General features: G+C 52.0%; 1 protein-coding gene across 3 annotated transcripts in view; it reads left to right on the top strand.

The window, feature by feature from the left end:
* Nucleotides 1-21261, top strand: part of ACTR3B (actin related protein 3B) — a 75593-nt gene extending 54332 nt beyond the window's left edge. For all 3 annotated transcript variants that reach the window (XM_032840138.1, XM_032840137.1, XM_032840136.1), the window contains 4 exons: nucleotides 136-228; nucleotides 18552-18677; nucleotides 19752-19835; nucleotides 20367-21261. In XM_032840138.1, coding sequence (XP_032696029.1) covers nucleotides 136-228; nucleotides 18552-18677; nucleotides 19752-19835; nucleotides 20367-20462 — 399 coding nt within the window. In that variant the 3' untranslated portion in view covers nucleotides 20463-21261. The remainder of the gene's footprint in view (nucleotides 1-135; nucleotides 229-18551; nucleotides 18678-19751; nucleotides 19836-20366) is intronic.
* The last annotated feature ends 345 nt before the right edge of the window (nucleotides 21262-21606 follow it).

Genomic DNA, 21606 nt, shown 5'->3' with positions numbered 1-21606 from the left:
TATACCAATATGAATGTGAAGATTTGAAATGTACAGTAAATCCTGTATCTGTCAAAGCTACTTTTTAAAAAGAGTTTTCTTTTGTCGTATTGAGAGAAATGTGTAATGTTTCTTTTATATTTCTATAAAATTTAGTTTGCCAACCCAGACTTTATGGAATCCATCTCCGATGTCGTTGACGAAGTAATACAGAACTGCCCCATCGATGTGCGCCGTCCACTGTATAAGGTATGATTAGGTGCTTCGATTTCGTTTCAGCATTAAAGAATTCACAGACATTCCCGTTCCATTCTTGTTCGATAGGCTTTGTTAAAGGCTGGTGTGATGGTAAAATATTTTTCTTAGACTGGGGGTGACTTAAATTTGGAAATATGACTCAGTTAGCTAGAAATATTGAATTTAAATACTCTAGGATTTTCTATTCTTATCTGGCAAGCTATATTTTAAATTGGACCTCAGCCATGTTTATTGGTTGAAAGAATATACTTCCCCTTGTGCTTTCCATGAGATCCACTGGTCTTGTTTCATGCATGTCTGGGTTTGGTGCCAAATGTGGTATAGCCAGAAGAAGTTAGAGCCTGAGATGAAACAGTCAAAGAGAAAATGGTCATATAACATTTTCTCCAGAATTCTTTGATTGCGAGGTATTTTGGACCTCGAAATGAGAAAAAGCTAGCCATGTCACTGTAGGATAAAGGAAATACTGCTGACAGCCACGTGTTGAGAGCAGAAGGTAGAGGTCTGCTGGCCTTCACGGTAAAGTGGCTTCTGCCTGAGCACGTCACGCTGTCAGCCATGGCCTGTGGCTCCGGCCTGCCTCCCCCCGGGCGCAGGCGGCGCCTGTGGCAGGGAAAGAATCGGGCTCAGGGACGACAGCTGCTCAGTCCTGCGGCATCTGTGCGGCGGGACACTACGCAGTCTTTAAGGAGAGTGAGGTAAATCCACGGAAGCTCAAATGAAAAGATGTGAGAAAGCAAGTTATACCACTTACACGTACTGTCACGTCATTTTATGTAAAAATAGAGCTCGCATGTGCATAGAAGAGGATTTGAATGTGCGGTGTCTTCAGGGGTGGGGAATGGACAGCTTTTACTTTCTACTTTTTGTGTTTTAAAATTACTGGAGATTTCATAGTTAAAAAATGTTATTTTTATTATTGGAAAAAATTCACTGTGTAGATAACTTCTTATTGGTGGAAACAAATTATAATTCTATTTTTATTTGTTGCGTATCTTTTTTCTCAAGTAAAATGTGCAAGAGAGGGAAACTGACGACCGACTGGGGGGGTCTGCTCACGTATTACTGAGTGAAAGAGTAGCACGTGCCCTTCCCCCTTCCTAACCCTCACTAGACGCCAGCTGTGTCTCCTTGTCCCCGAAGGTGAGAGCAGGTGTGCACAGCTCCTACCAGCGGCTGCGGATTGCTCCTGGGGGGGCGGGGTCTTTCTCATGACACTGTAGTTCACGCTCAGTGGATTTCTAGGATTCTCGAAGAAGAGATGGCCTTGGAGACTGTGTGGACCGAGCCCAGAGATGGGCAGAGGAGGCCAAGCTAGGGGTGCTGGGCCAAGTGGAGCAGATGCCTGTGAGGCTGTCTTTGGTCCCACTTCACGTCTTTTGTCACGGGACAGGTTCCTTAACCCCAGTGACAGGAGCTGGTAAGGCTGGGTGGGGAGGACAGTCTCTGCTGCTTCGAAGAGGAGAGCGTCTTTCCTTCCACCGTGTTCTGCCCCGGGTTTCCTGGAGGAGTCGGCCTCCTGTCTCTCCCCTTGTTGGGGGGCCTGCTCCTTCCTGTCTGACCAGTAATTGCACCAGGACGCCATTTCCAGTGCAGAGTCTGAGTTGCTAACAGCAGTATGCTCAGAACAGAGTCATCAGAAGGGTTACAGGTGGGAGAGGATATGGCTTATGAAGCGGAGGAGGGAAGATGAGTTCTGGGGGCTGGGATTGAGAAAGTCTCCTGCAGCAGCCGCTCCAGTTGGGTTCTCTGCCCCCTCACCACTCGGGGGGTCCAGCCTCCAATTCTGTCTGCTTTCTAGACACTCCCAGGTGATTCCGTAGTCACCACAGAAGCTATATATGCACAGGCCCTGCTAACAGTTTGTCTCCCCGTGGTCCTCACCTGATGGAAGGGTGGGCTGGGTTCACCCACAGCCCCAGGCGGGTCAGACCGGTGACACTCCCGGAGTGAGAGTGAAGAGATACTAGTGGGTCACTTGGCCTCAGAGTCATCCTCCTGATGGATGTGGGGTGAAGGAGGGTGAGACGTGTGGGGAGACCTTCCCTCGGTACTGGTGGCTGTGCACGCCGCTCCCTGGGCCACAGGCTGGCGGAGGTGAATGCAGAGCTGGTGTAGAGGGTTGGGTGTTGGGACACGGAGGCGGGGGTGGGTTAGGACTGACAACGGGACTAAAGCCCTAATGCAAGGGCTTTAACCCAATTACTTGCATTTCCCAACATATATATTTTTAAAGGTTTAATTAATTAATTAATTAATTTGACAGAGAGAGATCACCAGTAGGCAGAGAGGCAGGCAGAGAGAGAGGAGGAAGCAGGCTCCCCGCTGAGCAGAGAGCCTGACGCGGGGCTCGATCCCAGGACCCTGGGATCATGACCTGAGCCGAAGGCAGAGGCTTTAACCTGCTAAGCCACCCAGGCGCCCCTAATTGATTTATTTAGAGAGAGTGAAGGGGGGGAGGGTCAGAAGGAGAGAAAGAAGCCGGCTCTGCTGAGCGTGGAGCCCGACTCGGAGCTGGATCCCATGACCCTGAGATCATGATCCAAGCCGGAACAAAGAGGCAAGTGTTTAACCAACTGAACCCCTCAGGTACCCCATCCCAACACATTTTTAAAGTCTCAGATTTCTATCAATCCTGTGCTCAGGAAGTTGGAGAAAGTAGTTGAGCTTCTAAACGTAATTTTTTAAATGTTAGGAAATTTCAGATTTCCTTTGTGTGGTTAATTGCTATCCGGATGCCCCTGACCTTGTTCAGAAACAACCTTGAGTGTCTCCGTCTCTGAGCAGATTTCTCTTGAACAGACCACGTTATTCACAGACTTTAACAGATCACTTCGTAAATGGCGACAGCTCGTTTATTGGGTGCTGATTTGTGTCGAGAACAGATGAAACGCTTTCCTCACTGTACTGTCGTGAGGTGGCTGCTGGCTCCAGGTGGCCCTGCTGTGTCGTGGAGGCCTGTCGAGGGCAGGGACGTGGTCCTTCAGGCCTCACACCTTTCTGTTGAGGAAAATGGTCCTGTTTGCAGATCGGAGGAGCGAAGTGCGGGGGAGGTCACGTAGCTGCGGAGCCAGGTGGCTGGGTTCTGCGTCTTGTCCCACATCTATCGACACACAACACTGAAAATTGCATCTCAGGTGGAAGGAGGATGATTCTGCAACGAGGGAAGGCCTGTCCCTGACCACCTCACCCTGAGGGCCGTTGTCTCTCCCTGTGGTGGGGAAGGTGCTGGCTGGGCCGCAGTTGTCTGTACCAAGGTGGTCTTGGCTCCGTCGCGTCGCTGCCGGTATTCCTGTGGTGGCCTCTATGTGGCGATGGCAGCCTTGCAGGTGGCTAGACCCCCAGTTGGGTTAATGGGGGAGTTGGTGGGGCTTTTCTGCTTTGTCGTGGGGCCAGGCTCTGTGCACTGTGGGAGGACAGGGACACAGAGGGGACCGCACCCCTTGCTCCCTTTGTGAGCTATTGGGGCTCTGCTGAAAACACCTGAGGCGCTCCTGGTCCTTGAGTAACCCCTGGTCAGGCCTGTGGAGAGGTAAGCAGGGATGGTGGGCGGATGAGCACTTAGAATCTTTATAGAAGAACAGCTTTTCATTTTTATTTTTATTTATTTATCTTTAAAAAAAGATACTTATTCTTAAGTAACCTCTATACCCAGTGCGGGGCTTGAGCTCAAAACCCCGAGATCAAGAGTCGCACGCTCCATGTCGGGCGCCCCATAACTTTTTAGATGAAAGTAATTCCCATCTAATTTTTCTTTCTTTCTGGCCTGTAGATAGAGGGATAGGTGTTTACGTGCCTCCTTCTCTGTTCAGCTGCTACGTTGTGGAAGTGGGGCCTGGACAGGGGGACTCGAGTGAGGCCCCAGTCTTGGTTTGGCCTGTGATTTCCCCAGAAGGCCAAGTTGTTACAAGGAGCAGGTGCTTCTGGAAAGGAGAAATTTTTGGCCCCGGGGGCTTATAGCCACACCTCTGGTGGAGCCCCAGTCTCACCCCGGAGATTCTGATGGAACCAGGCTGGGCCTGGGCGTCTGGACATTAAAAGCTTCCCTGGCGGATTCTAACGCACAGCTAGATGGAGAACCATGTTACACTGTCAGCAACTAGTCCGCTCCCGGATTAGTCAGTGTTTCATAACATTATGCTCTACTTGAGGGCAAAGTCACGTTTGCATTGCTCTGTGATGTAGCTAGATGTCTTCTGCTCCTGAGTTCCCTTTGTCACACCAGTGCCCCACTAACTGCAGCACCCTATTGCTGCCAGATTAGGTGATGTGTGTGTGAGAGGTGGTTCTCGTCTTCAAGAGCTTATACAAAAGCTACAGATAATCAATAATTCTGGTGGAGCCACTACAAGCTGAATGTCATGAAAGTGAGTCACGCAAATTACGGTCATTGAGAGAAGGGGCAGATTGCATTTAAGTGGAGGGGGTCCTGAAAGGCTGCAGAAGGTGGTGGTTGAGTAGAGTCCTGAGGGTTTAGCCGGGGTGGGGGGAGTACGGTGAGCGGGAGGACAGCGTTTCACAGGTGGCGGTGGGGGAGTGGGGCAGGCGTTTCAGAAATCTGTTTGGGGTGGATTCCAAGATGGCACTGAGCGTATCAGCACCAAGTCTGGGACGGAGGGCAGGGCCAGAGATAAAATGCTGTTAAATGTGCTTTAGCACACAGTGGGTTGGGAGTTGTTAAAAAGTCTTATTCATTATGTTTGTCGAGCAGATGTGAACACATCTTGATATAGTTCAAGGAATGATTTTTCTGTCACAGATGGCTTGAATTGGGTGTACGTATTTTAATTATGGTAATGCCTTTTATTTATTTTTTAAAAGATTTTATTTATTTATTTGACAGAGAGAGATCACAAGTAAGCAGAGAGGCAGGCAGAGAGAGAGGGGGAAGCAGGCTCCCTGATGAGCAGAGAGCCCGATGTGGGGCTCGATCCCAGGACCCTGAGATCATGACCTGAGCCAAAGGCAGAGGCTTAACCCACTGAGCCACCCAGGTGCCCCAATAATGCCTTTTAAATCAGAGAAGCATGTTGTAGAGTAAATGAATTATATTTATTTTCATTTTTAATATTGAATAAGTTAAAATATCTTTAATATTTAAGAGAGAAAAATGCACATGTTAAGATTTTTTTTCCCACCCCTTTTCTTTTTTCTTTTTTCTTTTTTTTAAAGGTGAGTAGTGATTTTTTTTTTAAGATTTTATTTTTTTTTTTGACAGACAGAGATCACAAGTAGGCAGAGAGGCAGGCAGAGAGAGAGGGGAGGAAGCAGGTTCCCCATGGAGCGGAGAGCCCAATGCAGGGCTCGATCCCAGGACCCTGGGATCATGACCTGAGCCAAAGGCAGAGGCTTTAACCCACTGAGCCACCCAGGCGCCCCTCCACCCCTTTTCTAAATAAGCCTTTTATTCAGATGAAATCCTGATTCAGGTCTGACATGTGAACAGATAGGAGGGAAGCTGCTCTATTTGGGGCAGGGTAGTGGGCAGAGAAGGTTCCAGAACTGTGCTGGTTCAGCCTGACTTTATGCCTGTATCCCCTGTAACTCTCTGTGGCACATCCTGCTGACGTGTCTGGCACTGCACGGTTCTCGGGTCACTTGGGAGAAGCAGGGACGTCTGCCACGGGAGGCACAGCACAGGACATTGACTTGCCGAGCCGAGGGCTTTCAGAAGCTCATTGTAACCTGAGCGGTGAAGGTGTCAGTGGTGCGTCCTCTGTGTTGACAACGCCGAGCACACGTGCACTGAGCACCTGCAGAAGGCCAGGCCTCACTGCAGGGCCCGAGGACACAGATGGGCAGTGAGCTGTGAGGGCACGGAGGGGACGCTCACTCTGACATGGCTGTGAGGGAGAGCCCCTAGTGAGGAGGGTCTGACCCACGTTTTTCATTCTTGATACACTTTTTTGTCATGGTGGACACGGTCTGTGTGTGGTTTAATACAGTTGCCATGAGCCAGGTGTGGCTGCAGAGCCCTTGGGATGTGAATAGTGTAACTAAGGAATAGCGTTTAGAATTTTGTTGACCTTAATTTGAAACATAAATGGCCACATGTGGCTAATGGCTGTCACATGGGACTACTGAGACCCACTCTGTGTCCTGAAGGCTGGTGTGACTTCCCGGTCAGAGCAGGGCGTGCAGCACCAGGAGGGGAAGGGTTTGCTGGTTGGTGGAAAGGACAGGGCTGGGGTGAATTATGGCAGGGCATGTGTGGGTCTGGAAGGCACTCGGCGTCTCCAGACCCGACACGGGAGAATGGGAGTCGTGGGCATGGAGCCTGGGCTGTGCACAGGCCCATAGCAGGGGCGATGTGAGCTGCCGGGTACTAAACGGGGCTTAGGGGTGGTGTGGCCTGTCCATCTGGAGGGACCTTGCATGGAATTAGTTTTCATCCTAAGGGTGTTGAGGGTTCTGTGCAGGGAGGTGACACAAGCCAATTTAAGTCTGAGAAGTGCAGCACCTGAGGAGGTGATTGGGGCCAGGAAGGCTGGCAGGCCAGGTGGGAGGGTGCCTGGGCTGGGGAGGTGGCGGGAGATGCAGAGGGAGATGGGAGGGTGGAGAGATGAGAGAGGGGCTCTGGGGTGTCTGGTGGCATTTTGATGAGGCGGGGAAGAGATTCGGGTTTCTTACTTGCACGTTGGGGAGGTGGGGTGTCATTTACTAGGACAGGGACGGCTGGAGAAGGGGAACCCGCTTAGGAGTCAGAGCAGTTCCAGCTTCTGGGGTACTCTGCTGGGTACACAGGCTGGAGGGTCAGGAATATCTGAGACTTTCTAGGGTCGTCGATGTGACTGTCACCAAGGGAGAGTATGAAGTGACAAGATAGGAAAACTTTGGGTCCAGCGCACGGGAAGGTCAGATTGTAACAGTTGTGCAGAGAAAGGCGGCGACGGAGGCCGTCAGTCAGGGTCTCCTGAAGAAGACTCAATAGGCTGCTCCCCCCTTAATCTATGTCTCTATCTACCTATCTTCTCTGTATCTCTGTATCTCTCTCTTCTCTCTTCCTTCCTCTCTGCCTGTCCATCTGATCTTGCTCTAGCTCTCCATGTCTTTAAAGAATTGGCCTGCTTTCGGTCTGGCAAGCCCAGAATGTTGCGGGCAGGCGGGCAGGCTGGAAACCCAGGCCGGGTGGGCACTGCAGCCTCAGGGCAGGATTCCTTCTCCCGTGGGAACCTCAGGTTTTCTCTTCAGCCAGGCCTTCCCGTGTGCGTGAGGCACACCCGCAGCCCCGAGGGTCCTCGGTACTTAACCGCATCTGCCAGATGCCCTCACAGCGACATTTAGGTTAATGTGGATCTGATCCCTGGGTATGACGGCTGGGCCAGGCTGACGCATAACGTCAGCCATCACAGAAGCTAAGAGGGGGTAGTTGAAGAAAGAAGAAAGAAAACTCTGGAAGCCAAGGGAAGACAGCTGTCCTCCGCCCTGTCAGGTGACACAGAGAGGCCTCGTGGGATGAGGGCGGAGAAGTGGCTGTAGGGTTTCCCGGGAAAGGCACTGGAGCGGCCTGGGAGGAGTTGGGCGGGGACAGATGGCACAGCTGCAGGAGGAAGAGGGGTCACGAGGGAAGGGGGGTGTGCAGACGTTCTTGTGAGACGTTTGTCATTAGTTGTTTCATCCCCCAAATCGGGCAGCCGTTTACCGTTGGGCCTGGAGGTTTACCTGGATTTTCTGTGCGGCCCGGGGCTGCGTCCTGCGGCCCACCTTTTAGAGATCGGCTTGTTCGGGCTTGGCTGGGTTTGCTGTCTCTGGGGCCCGCCTGAGAGTCGAGAAGCTCTTGTCCCTAAAGAGGGACAGCCTTTCAGGACTGCAGTGTGGGGGAGAGGGGTCCCAGGACTTTCTGATGGGGCTGTCGGCCTGGCCTGGGGGGGACACTCTGCCACGAGCACTTTCACCACAGGGAACCCGGGAAGCGGGTTAAAGTTACACAGCACGGTGGGCAGGGGGCAGTGTATGTCTGCCAAACACGATTAAAAGGAAGCAGAGTCTCGCCCAGAATCTGCTTGGCGTGCCAAGAGTTCCAGGAATGGGAATTCTTGCCATTTCTCGTGCCGTGTTAGGTGTCCGTTGAATGAACGTACCGCTGTTACATACTTTATTTCAAGTCTTTCTGCCTTGGGCTTCGGGTGGCCAACAGGCCGCGTGTGGTGTCGACAGCGGCATGTGCTGCCATCATCTTTCCTGGTGTAGACAGGACCTTTCTGTCTGTGAGGGGTTCTGTAACGGAGACTTTTGCTGGCCATCACGAAACAAACATTTGTGCAGCCGGGTAAGGTGTTAGCTGTGGTTGCCGAGGCCACTGAGAATTCCGGCCAGCCCGGTGGCCCGAGTAAGCAGGTGGAACAGCCTTGCAGAGTGAGGGGAGCATCGTGCTGTTAGCGTTCACCGCCGTTCAGCAAGTCAGGGCTCCGCATCGTAAGGGGCAGCTTTAGTCTAGAAAACATCGACTCTGGAGGCGAGCAAAGATGATTATCTCCAACTTGAAATGCATTTAGAAAATTTGAGAAATCCCAAAATCTTTCGTAAAACCGAGCCCGCCACTCTGTGATCGTTGTGTATAATTACTGTGACCACCTTTTTTCTTCATGGTTTTGAAACAGGAGTGGGTGGGTCTGTCTGCTACGCGTATATTTTGTGTCCTGTGTATTAACTTGGCATTATGGTTGTGAACATTTTCTTGAGTAATCAGCATTCTTCAAAAGCCTGATTTTTAATGGGATCTAATGCTCTGTCCTGTGTCTGTTTTAATATCCAGCTCTTTTCTTACAATTAGGGTATTGGTATTTTGTAGCGGGGGTCAAGATCTCTTTTTCCCAGGACCTCATCTGACACTCACGGCGGCATGTCCTTAGTGATGCTGTCTGAAGCGGCCGGTTCTGATGGGAGCATTTGCCGACAGGAGCCCAGCAGGTGCCTTGTGGCTGCGTTGCTCGCCTGGGTTAACAGGTCTTTGATCCCTCGCGGACGTATCCCTGCTAGCTGTGGTGCTCAGAAGCCCAGGCTGCAGCCAAACACGAGAGCCAGACCCGTGACCTGGTCTGGGCCCTGCAGACCTTCCCCCCGGGGCTGCCGCACTGTGGGTCTGTGTGAAGGACGCTGCTTGCGTGGGGGGGCGGCTGCCATCAGACTGGGGGTCCGGGACGACGGCCTGTGTTCGGAGGCTCAAGAGCAGGGTGAACAGTTGCTTGTGGGCGAGCGGGTTGAGATCAGGGTTGGTCCTGTAAGTCTGTCGAGATTACCGGGGCACGTTAGAATCCTCTGCTCTGAGCGAGGCTTGAAATGGGGGTGAGGACTGGAGCTCCCCCTCAGGGAGGGCCCGGGCCGCAGAGCTGCTTCTCCGTTGCGCACAGCAGCAGCACCTGGGAGGACTCCGGTGTTTCATGCACGTGGATCCGGCCGTGTGCTCCCTTCCTCGCGCGGGCAGAGTGCGGGAAGGCAGGGAGGACCCCGGGAGCGCGGGTCCCTCGGGCTTCCTCCCGCCGCGCTGCTCGGCGTGCGGCCTGCCCCTTCGGCGGGTCCTCCGTGCATCCCAGCCTTCTGTTGCGTTGCCCTGTTAATTCCACCGGAGGTAGAATTTACTTGCGATAAAACCCACCCACCTTAAGGACCGTTGAAGGAGACTGGACGAGTCCACATGGCCGCGGAACCGCCGCCGCAGTGCAGGCAGAGCGCGCGACCACCGCCTGCACACGGTCCCCGTTCTCTGCTGGCCGTCCCTGTCCCTCAGCTCCGGCTGCTGGAGGGCACCGACCTCTCTCTGTCACTACACGTCAGACCTGACCTTCTGGGCCTGCACGCACGTGGGGTCGCACGCGGCGTCCTCTGTCCCCTGTACTCAGCTCGTGCTTCGGAGCTGCAGGCTAGGAGGGGCCATCCTGTCTGCCAGTTAGCACTGCTGTATGCGCGCCCCCGGGTGGCTTCCCCCACCGGTACAGAATTCGGCTTGTTTCTAGGTTTTGGCTACTACAAAAACCTGCTCTGAGCATCTGGGTGCAAGTCTGTGTGGATACGTGTGTAGTTCCCCTCGGGCAAATACCCAGGCGTGCCATGGTCGTGTGTCTGTGTGTGTTTAACTTGATAAAGAGCCGCAGACTTTCCCCAGAGTGGTTGTGCCGCCTGTTCCTCTCATAACCTCAACTTGCTGTGTAATGGGTTTAATGGGTGCGGTTCGCCGTCTGTCCGTGTGCTTGTTGGTCACCTGTGCACCTTCTTTTGTGAAGTGTCAAAACTTTCTGCCTGTTTTTTTATTGGTTTGTTTTATTAAGGTGTAAGCGTTGTTTTCTTTATTCTGGACACAAGTCCTGTGTTAGATATGTATATTGCAAATATTTTTTCCTAGTCTGTGGCTCGTCTTTCCATTTTCTTAGTGGTATCTTTTGTTTGTTTGTTTGTTTGTTCTTAAGTACTCTCTACCGAGCGTGGGCTTGATCTCATGACCTGAGATCAGGAGTCCCAGGCTCCACTCCCTGAGCCAGCCGGGCACCCCTCTTAGTGGTGTCTTCTGAGGAACAGAAGTTGTTCATTTTATGAAGTCGAGTTTATCCATTTTTATCTTTTATGGTTAATACTTTTTTAGTGTGCCATCAAAGAAATTTTTTGCCAACATCAAAGTCATGAAGATTAAAACAATTTTCTTCTAGAGATTCTCTGGTTCTAGCTTTACATTGACGTCTGATCCATGTTGAGTCACACCGTGTATGTGAAGGATGGTAGTGGGTACCCACATCCTCCCATGGTTATCAGTTACTCTAGCATCATTCGTATTCCCTTCCCTATTGAGGTAACTTGGCCACTATGTCTAAAATCATTTGGCTGCATATATACTGTGGCACTTTTATTGCTCGAATGATAAAATGGATTTTACGTGTTATTTCTCTGAAGGCGACTCGAGCTCTGAAGTTCACGGTGAGCATTCATGTGCGTACTTGGCTGAATTATTTCTTAATTTAAAAATCCATTACAGGCGCCTGGGTGGTTCAGTGGGCTAAATAAGCCTCTGCTTTCAGCTCAGGTCATGATCCCAGGGTCCTGGGATCGAGCCCCGCATTGGGCTCTCTGCTCAGCGGGGAGCCTGCTTCCTCCTCTCTCTCTGCCTGCCTCTCTGCTTACTTGTGACCTGTGTCTGTCAAATGAATAAATCAAATTAAAAAAAAAAAATCCATGACAGAGATATGACAAATAATTGTAATAACCCAGACCAGATCCTGGACTGGAGGGATAAAAATGCTGTGAAGACTATTACTAGGTCAAGTGACAAAACTGGAACAGGGATGACAGGTTGGATGAAAGTTTTGTGTTCATGTAAGTTCGCGAAGTTGACAGTTGTGCTGTGGTAACATAAGAGAATGTCCCTGTTCTTAGACACACTGAAGTGTTTAGGAATGAAGAACCTTGATGCATATGATTTACTCTCAGATGATTAAAGAAGGGCGTGTGTGTGTGTGTGTGTGTAGACTGTGAACGATGGAGCAGGTGTGGTTAGGTGTTCACAGCAGCTAAGTCTGAATAAAGGGTGGTACCGCTTTTGCTACCTTGAAATTACTTATTTCCAAATGGAAACTTCTTTCTTTTCAAATAAAAAGTTTAAAAAAATCCATTACATCAACTTGTTAATATTTGCCTTTTCCAAAAAAGTAAGATTAAATGTATTAAAATAGCCATTAGTGGTGATTTTTTAAAAAACTAGGTTACAGTGCTTATCTTGTTTGAAATGTAAATAGAAATTTACTTAAAAAATAAATGGCCATTTTAGATGTAATCTACTCAATTTTTAAAGTATTTTATGATGTTGGCTTATGTTGCAAATTCTGTCTCTGAAATCCAGCTATGAGTTCTGTTGGGTAAACTGGCCTATTTGAAAATTTTCTGTTGGTATTTTCTATTTCTTACAATATCTTTTAAGTGCCTAGTTTGATTGATGTGAGTAATTTAAGATAATTAAGAGACCCATGCACAAGATCCCTGTGTATGTCTTAGTCAAGAAGACGGGGTCACTATTAAGTTCCGGCATCCCTCCAGGGACTTAATGTCAACCTAGCTGTGTTTTACCAAGTACTGTTTTATATTTGATCTATTTCTGCCACAACAAAATGGATGGAAGAAGCCTTATAATCTGCCAGATACAGATGATCTGTTCTAGGGCAGAAATGGGAAAGGATTTAGAGAAATCAGTGTAGCCAGTAGGTTCTTATAAAGTGATGCTTGCTTGATCTGGTCAACGAGAGCCATCCTGTCCATTTACCATGGTCAGTGAGAGCCATTTTGTCTCCTCGCAACGGACAGTAAGAGCCATCTTATCCACTTACTGTGGTCAACGAGAGCCATCTTGTCCACAGGCCATGATCCATGAGAGCCATCTCGTCCACTTGCCATGGTCAGAGCCATCTCGTCCACTTGCCGTGGTCAGAGCCATCTCGTCCACTTGCCGTGGTCATTGAGAGCCATCTCGTCCACTTGCCGTGGTCAGAGCCATCTCGTCCACTTGCCGTGGTCAGAGACATCTCGTCCACTTGCCGTGGTCATTGAGAGCCATCTCGTCCACTTGCCGTGGTCATTGAGAGCCATCTCGTCCACTTGCCATGGTCAGTGAGAGCCATCTCGTCCACTTGCCGTGGTCAGAGCCATCTTGTCACTTGCCTTTGTCAGTGAGAGCCTTTTTGTCCACTAGCTGTGGTCAGTGGGAGCCATTTTGTCCACTTGCCATGGTCATGAGAGCCATCTTGTCCACTTGCCATGGTCAGAGCCATCTTGTCCACTTGCTGTGGTCATTGAGAGCCATCTTGTCCACTTGCCGTGCTCAGTGAGGGCCATCATGTCCACTTGCTGTGGTCATTGAGAGCCATATTACCCACTAACCATGGTCATTGAGGGCCATCTTGTCCACTTGCCATGGTCACTGAGGGCCATCTTGTCCACTTGCTATGGTCAGTGAGAGCCATCTCGTCCACTAGCCATTGTCATTGAGAGCCATCTTATCCACTTGCTGTGGTCATCAAGGGCCATCTCGTCCACTTGCCGTGGTCATTGAGGGCCATCTTGTCCACTTGCTGTGGTCATCAAGGGCCATCTCGTCCACTTGCCGTGGTCATTGAGGGCCATCTTGTCCACTTGCCGTGGTGAGTGAGGGGGATCTTGTCTACTTGCCATGGTCATTGAGAGCCATCTCATCCACTTGTCGTGGTCATTGAGGGCCATCTTGTCCACAAGGGGGACCCAGTGATGTTTTATCTCACCACTTGTCCCTCTGAGCATCTTAATTGACTTATTCACTTGCCATGGTCAGTTCTTCATCTCTACTCACACAGTGAAGTTTGTATGTACATTTGCTCACAGTGTATTCTGTGTGAGTAAATCTCATTACAACCTGGATTCAGACCACATCTAATTTAGTCTTTTCAGTTCTGCTGTTCTATCTGTCCTGTTCCATATTCCTATTATTTTTGCTGAGTACGATCTCAGCTTATGACATTGTTTTCTAAGCTTTCTGACCTCTCCAGAATCTTCTTGGTGGGTAGGGCCATCTTGAATCTTGCCAGGATTCATGCTGGTGTTTTTGTCAGGTTTCCCTGTGTTGCATTGTGTCTGAGTTCATTGTCTGTGACCATATTAACTGTGCTGGCCTCGACAGAGTGTAGTAACAGTGTGGATGGAGCTCCAGCCTGTGGTTTAAAGCTCACACTCATTTTACAATGAGGATAAAATAGTTCTGGGTAAAAAGCAAAGCAATGGAAAAGAGGGTTGTTTGTTTCTTACCTGTCATTGGGTGTGACCTTGCCTAATGGATTCTCCTGAGATGCACCTGCTCCCCAGATGCCTCCTTTCTTTCTCAGGGGCCAGTTGGGTCGGTGCACGTACGTAGCTCTCGTTAATGGTGGTAAGCAGGCACTTGGGTCGAGTCCTGCCACCGGTGCAGGGACTCTCCTTCCCAAGCCCAGTAATTACCAGTTCAAGGACCCTTGCGCTGACCTTCCTGGGCACCTCTCAAGTGAGAATCAAGATTCAGGCACAGAGCAATTTCTTTCTTCTGCAGGAAACAAGCAGTTTCTTTCTAGAGAAAATCTGAAATGAGCAGCTCTAAAATGCTTTTAGGAGATTCCAAATACTAACATTTTAAAATGTCAGTCTTCACAGTGATAGAAAGTTGTGTTTTAAAGTTTCATTTTTCGTTTTATATTTTCTAACTTTTTTGAGATCTCTAGGCCCCTTTGGGAATCTCTAGATTCCTGGAATTTGGACATATTCCTCCAGCCTGTTAGTGAACTTGCAGCACCCAGACAGTCTCTGCTCTTAGGGGCTTCAGAGGTCTTTTTGTTGGCACCAGTGACAACAGGTGTGCGTGGAGGGGACTAGGAGGTTGTCTGGTGATCAGGCAGACTGCAGGCCGTGGAGGTTTGTTGTGCAGGGAAGGAAGGACAGAAGGAAGGAATTCAGAATGGAGACGAAGCATTCTTGCATAAACCCCAGTCTCGTTTAGCCTTTTGCCCTATTTTATCAGAAGCCAGTTCTAATGTGTTTCAGCTTTCCTATTTGTCTGCCCCTAGAAACTTGCCCCTCTCTACCTGCCCACCCTTAAGTGTGCAGAGTTTGAGGCAGTCGGGAAAATACATCCCATGTAAGAGCGGTCTGGGCGAGGGAGAACAGGAGTAGCAGAGTGACTCCGGCAAGACGAGGACAGCGGAGCACAGCACGGTTCTATCCAGCCGTTCAGGAAGGACTGGGCGCCAGAGGAGAGAGGGACGGCGTAATCTGTGATGGGAGTCACAGGGCCTCCGAGACGTGATCGAAACCAGCGAGTTTTCTTGAGAGGCCCGGCTTTTCCTGACACTGAGACCTAGGACAAGCTTCTGCTTTTGACCTTCACTGAGAGTGGAGGTCACTTCTCCACTCATCTCTACGAGAGGCAGTGAACTTCTCACTGCTCTGTCTGGAGCCATGCTGAGGGCGGGGAGCCTAGATTCATGGTCCTTTGGGTGGGTACCGAGAGGCAAAGTGCGCAGGTAGCTCTCCGATGGCCTGTGTTGCTGTAATAGTAACACTGATGCCCTTCACCGCGTCCTTCACAATAACCGGCACGCGGTTTGCAGATGGGGCAGTGGATGACTCTTGGTTCATGGTATTGGGTATCCAGCTAGAAGCAGCTCCACGTCTGTAGACAGTCATTTAAGGGGGGATGACTCAGAGTCTTGCTGTGACTTTGAGAGATGACCACTGTGGCCCTCTGCCCCACACTGCGATGGGCCATCCGGGGGCTTCCTCAGGAACCCACAGGGCGCTGCCCGACAGGTGGCTGCTTCGAGTTCAGGCCGCGGAGCAAGGCCATGGTCATCTTAGCCTGGAAAGATTTCAGAGGAGTTGTCTGTGGTGGGGTTTGAGAAATCAAAGTAAGTGAAAAACAACAGCAAAAAACTGGAAATAAAAGCACACTTAGGGCTGTCAGATTGCAGCCAGGTGCTGTCCTTCCCCCTGCCAGCTCCCCAGCTCCTGCTGGATTCTTTGATAGAAGCTGAGGTCTTTCCTTCCAGAAGGTAGTTGGCTGGTCTGACCAGCATGTAGAAAACAGGACCAGTTGCCAGTGAGGCTTGTTCAGGGGTACGATGACCAACACGTCAAGAATGCCTTTAAGTTGTGATTCTTACCAGCAAACAGATGCACAGTTTGTGTCCGCAGGTGACAGCACCTCTCGGAGGAGGTGGGTCTGGCCTCATCTGCTCCGTCGGGCACTCGGTCCCGCAGCTCTCACCTCTTGGTGGTGTCCTGCTTGAGTGTCAGCACCCAGGGTGACCCCCAGTTCCGTGTGTTGTCCCCTTGACAACGATGGGAACCGGACCCTCTCCTCTTGTTCCCGAGAGAGGTCTCCCCAGGGAGACCGAGTGCGGGAGTGATTATTCACGACGCTGATCCTGGGATAGGATGCGGCTTGAAAGATCTGGGTTCGCAGTTTGTCAGGGACAGACAGACGATGGGTGCCTGACGGTCTCTGTGTGTGGGGGGGCTGTCAGTAGAAGTTTGCCCCCCAGGAAATGGAAGTGGCCGCTGGCTGGGCTTCCTGGGGACTGAGCCCACACTGTTCCGAGAGCAGTCAGGCCCGCGCCCATTCAGGTGCGCCGGTGAGGACGGCCGAGTGTGAGATCTGCTGGTGGAGAGACTTCAGTGATGCTCTGTCTGCTGTGGTCATTCCTGGATGCCCTCCGAGGGGGGCTTCCCTCCTCAGGGGTCTGCGGTGCGCAGTGCTGCTTCCTTTCAGTAGGAGGGTGGAAGGAGGGGGGCGAGGGCAGCCCTGTGGCGTAGGTCAGGGCTCTGGGTTCTCACAGTGCTTCTGTGAGAATCCTCACAGAATTCTCACAGAGAATCAGAATCCTCCTCATTCCTGGCCTTGAAGGCCAAGTTCAGATTCTCTCTCTCTCTCTTTTTAAGACTTTATTTATTTATTTGACAGAGAGAGATCACAAGCAGGCAGAGAGGCAGAGAGAGAGAGAGAGGAGGAAGCAGGCTCTCCGCCGAGCAGAGAGCCCGATGCGGGGCTCGATCTACCTGAGCTGAAGGCAGAGACTTAACCCACTGGGCCCCCCAGGAGGCCCCCCCCTCTTTTTAAAGATTGACTTATTTGAGAGAGAGAGAGAGCACATGCGCAAGTGGCTGGGGGGAGACAGTGACAGAGGGGGAGGGAGAGAGAAAATCTCAAGCAGACTCACGGCTGAGCGTGGAGCCTGGTGTGGGGCTTGATCTCACGACCCTGAGATCATGACCTGAGCTGAAATCAGGAGTTGGACGCTCCACCCACGGGGCCACCAGGGTGCCTGCAGATCCTCTCTTAGAAGTAGGTTGTACATGAGACTTCTGAAGGTGATAGAAAATGTCAGTTCAGTTTGGTGGCCGCTTGCTGACGGCTTCCCCTGGCCAGTCCCCAGCTAAGGTTCAGCGAAAGCCTCCACCTCTGGTGCTTCCCTTCAGCCCAGCCACTGGAGGGTGCCTCTGGTTGACGGGCAGTCTGCTGGCAGGTCATGAGGGTGACATTTCTCTGGGCAGACACTCAGGGGTGGAACTGGCGTGGATCCCAGGTAGGAGGCAGGATCACCAGTGGCCTCTTCTGGCCCCTGCTCCTTTTCCTCCCAGCTTTGAGCTTGCCTGTCTTGCCCCAAGTCTGTGTGGGTGCTGGGGCGCCTATTCTGGGAGTTAACAAGAAATACAGTCCGTTGTTGCTCCGTGCTGGCCGCCTGGAAAGGGGTATTGTTTTTTTTTTTTTTTTTTTTTAATATTTTATTTATTTATTTGACAGAGAGAGTGAGATCACAAGCAGGCAGAGAGGCAGGCGGGGGGGTGGGGAGCAGGCTCCCTGCTGAGCAGAGAGCCGGATGCGGGGCTCGATCCCAGGACCTGAGATCATGACTCAAGCCGAAGGCAGAGGCTTAACCCACTGCGCCACCCAGGCACCCCATGGAAAGGGATATTGTAACATCCTGTCATGTCACCAGTGCCCTGGGTTAGCAGGGACGGGAAGGTGCACTTCCCCTTCTGTGCCGTGTGGGGAGGGTTGGCTGTTGGGAGCTTACCGGAGGGTCCTGCTCCGCGACTCCCGGGGTCGGGAAGAGTAGGGGCCGGCCCCGCACGTGTCGTGTCGCTACAGGGCCTTGAAGTCGGGCTTCCTGGCTCTGGGATGGGTACTTTATTTTCCTTCTCTACCGTTTTCTCAGGTGATGTTTTCTGTAAAAAAAAAAAATTGTCAGGATATACCTAGTTTTGCTTTCATTGTCCTAAATAATGTCCCGTAGCCTGAAAGAACGACATTTGCCTCGTCAGAATGCGGTAAGAGATTTAGTAAAGCTCCCTTCCTCCCCCTTCTCTTGGCTGCTGAGCAGGACGTGCGTGGTGGAGGCCCGTGGGCAGCTCGGTGACTCTCCCCGGAACCCCCAAGGGCACGCTTCCTCCCTGGCCTCCCCCTTTGAAAAACGTTCAAGTTTTAATTGAAAGGACCCCCCCCGCCGTGATTATTAAGGCACAACAGCTACAGATCTCCTGTTGCTTTGGCCTTGGGTCATTCTAGCAAGTCCGTTTGTTGGTTCAGAGTGTGTTTGGGCTCCTGGCCCCTGCGGAGCTGTCCCTTTGTCAGAGGAGCACGTAGGGCAGAATTTCTATGTCTGCTTGGTTATCGCTGAGGAGAAGTACCAGGAGGCAGAATTTTGATAGCATTGACTTTGCCTTGACACGTCTTCCCACGTGGGTGGAATGTGTCGTCACAGGAGCTGTGGGGCGGGTAACCAGGCCAGGGCGGGTGGGTGATTTCATCAAAGGAAACCCCTCTGCTTTGTGTCTTGTAGAATGTCGTTCTTTCAGGAGGCTCCACGATGTTCAGGGATTTTGGACGTCGACTGCAGAGAGATCTGAAACGCGTGGTGGATGCCCGGCTGAGACTCAGTGAGGAGCTCAGTGGAGGCCGGATCAAGGTAGGGGGCGGGTGTGACGGGCACGTTAGCCTGGCTGCTCCGGGTCCTTCCCATGGCTGTTCCCCTTCCCTCCCAGGACACGTTCCCCCCCCCCCGCACAGCTGGTTCCCCTGCCCATGCACGGCGAATCGCCCCCCCATACGGCCGGTCCCTCCCCCATGCACGGCCAGTCCCCCCCACCCCGTGCACAGCCAGTCGCCCCCCATGCACAGCCAGTCCCCCTCCCACGCACGGCCAGTCCCCCTCCCGGGGACCACTGGCCGGAGCCTGGAGGAGGAACAGGTTGGTTTCTCAGCTGCTGGGTGAGACTACATTTGGAGATTTGCCGCCTGAACTCCTTCCAAGAGTGTAGCTTAGGCTGACGGCCACTGGGCTGGCTACAGCCCCTTGGTGCCCACGCTGACCCACGGCTGCCGGCAGTTTCTCTGTCTTACCAGAGATGAGGCCTGTTGTGTGACGACCAGTATGCAGGGAGAGGGGTCCGTTCGCAGTGAGGGTCTTTCACATCCTTTGCAAACGTTCTCATTAAACTAAAGTAACTAGCTGTAGCAGCGAGTTTCTGTGTGTGCCCTTCTGAGGTCATGTTCCGAATGCGCTGGTGTGTTCCCTGAGCTTCCAGGCGGGACCGGGCTCTGGTGTGGGGAAAATGGGAGCAAACACGCGCCCTTCAGCCCAGCGGATCACACTCTTGGCGAAGGGTCATTTCGCACGCAGTTTGGGACACTTGATCTAGCTCTGCGATGCGAAAACAGCTAACTGTGTTGTAAAAAAACACGAGTTGGGTTAATTGCTTGGATTGTTTACTGTTTAAAATGCCTTTAGCCTCGTGAGCACGCGCCCTCGGTGCCGGGGCCTTCTCTGCACCACTGCGCGGGACAGGGCGGCTCAGACGCTTCCCGGGGGCCCCACATGGCTGATCCCCACGGAGGGACTCGGACACAAGGGACGCACCTCGTGCCAGTGGTGGGAGGAGGCCCCACTGTCGGCGCTCGGAGCGGGGGTCTGGTCAGCCGGGAGCTTAGCGGCGACCCATCGTGTGCCCTGGCGGGTGACCGTGCGCCGTCTGCTTTCCAGCCCAAGCCCGTGGAGGTCCAGGTGATAACGCACCACATGCAGCGGTACGCCGTGTGGTTCGGGGGCTCCATGCTCGCCTCAACGGTAAGTCCTCCCCAGGCCGGTCTGTGTCTCCTGCCTGCGCCCTTTGTGGAGCGGGAGCAAAGCCGTCCGGTCCCGGGTGGGCGGTGCGCGTCCGCACTGTGCCTGGCACTCGGGTCCGGAGAGCTCAGATCCGTCCCGGGTGTTTCCCTTGCGCGGCGAGTCCCTGCCGGTCAGGGGTTACAGGTGATAGGGCAGGTGAGATCCAGACGTCACCCCAGACGCCTTGCTTTAGTCATTAATTCCTGTAACCATTTCACGTAACAACTCCTTTTTCTCCTCAAATTTGCCAGTAGCTAGTGAAATGCTAACTCTGGGGAGCACGTAGCTGGTTAAGTGGGGACCGAGTCCATTTTAAAGAAATGAAATAAGGTCCCGGTCTGTAGCTCGGGCCTTGGAGGGGCGCGGAGCTTCCCCAGGGGCCTGGCTGGGGGGTGGGGTGTTGGGGCAGGACTCTCCGGCTGGCGTCCTGGGGTAGGACTCCGACCTTCTTTTGGGAGGGTCTCGAGATTCCCTCTAACCACTGCCCCGCAGCCCGAGTTCTTCCAGGTGTGCCACACCAAGAAGGACTACGAGGAGTATGGCCCCAGCATCTGCCGCCACAACCCCGTCTTCGGAGTCATGTCCTAGCGGCCGCTTGACACGGTCCCCCGGTCACGTCGCGCTGGTGAGCAGGTGCCGTCGGGGCTCGGACGAGACCGCAGCTCCTGTAAATAGTGGCGTTTGGTGTCGATGTCGAGAAGCGTGCTTGCGTCGCCGAGTGCATGAGGCAGTCCAGTGCACGTCACCTGTGTGCCCGCTGTCCGACGGCCCTTCCCCCGCCGCCCCTCCCCAACCCGCCCCTCGCCTCCGTGCCTCCCCAGCTTCTAGTGGGTGAATCCAATTCTGGAGGAATTCACCTGCGACTTGAAAAATCGTTAGGAAAAAAAACCCAGAAGATGACGCAAAATAGTCCCCCCAGGAAAGAATATGGGGCTGCAAACCCTTTTCCTCCCAGCCTATTTTTGTAAATAAAATGTTACAAACTTGAAATACAAATTGATGTTTATATTTCCTATCATTTTGTATTTTCTGGTATTTGGTACAACTGGCTGATTCTGAGCACGGGTAGATACTGGTGTCATGGAGTGCCGTGAGAACACGTTTTTCATCGTGAGGCATGTTCTGATATGTCTGTAGGCAAACAAAATCAAACAGCAGACTTTTTTTGGCCACGTTTGCTAGAAAATGATTACACTTTATTGGAGTGACATGAAGTTTCAACGCTAAACACTGTTGTGTGAGAATCATTACCGATAATGTACCTTCCATTTGCCTGTTTGAACTTTCTGGAACTGTTTTATAGAAGACGCTGGTTTGCTCTTGGTTGTGTTGGGTGAAATGCTGCCTTGCACCCTTGTAATAAAAGCAGTTAGACTCTTTATAAAGATTTCCTGTTGTGCTGTGCTGGTCTTTGGGGTGTCTGCTCTGTGCCCAACTGGCAACTGGTACCAAGCTTGCGGAAGGAAACTTACCAGAGTGAGGAGGACTTCCTGTCTTCAGTGACCGCTGCGTCCCGCCCGGGAGTCCAGGAAGTGCCGTGGGACGGGTTTTGGGGGTCGGCTGGGGCGGGAGTCTCTTACGGATTTCCAGCAGCCCTTCCTGGGAGTTCAGAATCCTTGCCAGCGGCTTCTAGTAACTGCTCCGACATTTGCTGAGTAGATCACTGGCTTGAAAGGTACTTGGCTGAGCTAAGACATTCAGTGTTGCTCCATTCTTCGTGTGATCCTGACAT

Source organism: Lontra canadensis, unplaced genomic scaffold (assembly GCF_010015895.1).
Source record: "Lontra canadensis isolate GAN:19392208 unplaced genomic scaffold, GSC_riverotter_1.0 scaffold111, whole genome shotgun sequence".
NCBI lineage: Eukaryota > Metazoa > Chordata > Mammalia > Carnivora > Mustelidae > Lontra > Lontra canadensis.
The sequence above is the reverse complement of the archived record's forward strand: the minus strand, read 5'-3'. Positions and strand labels throughout refer to the sequence as shown.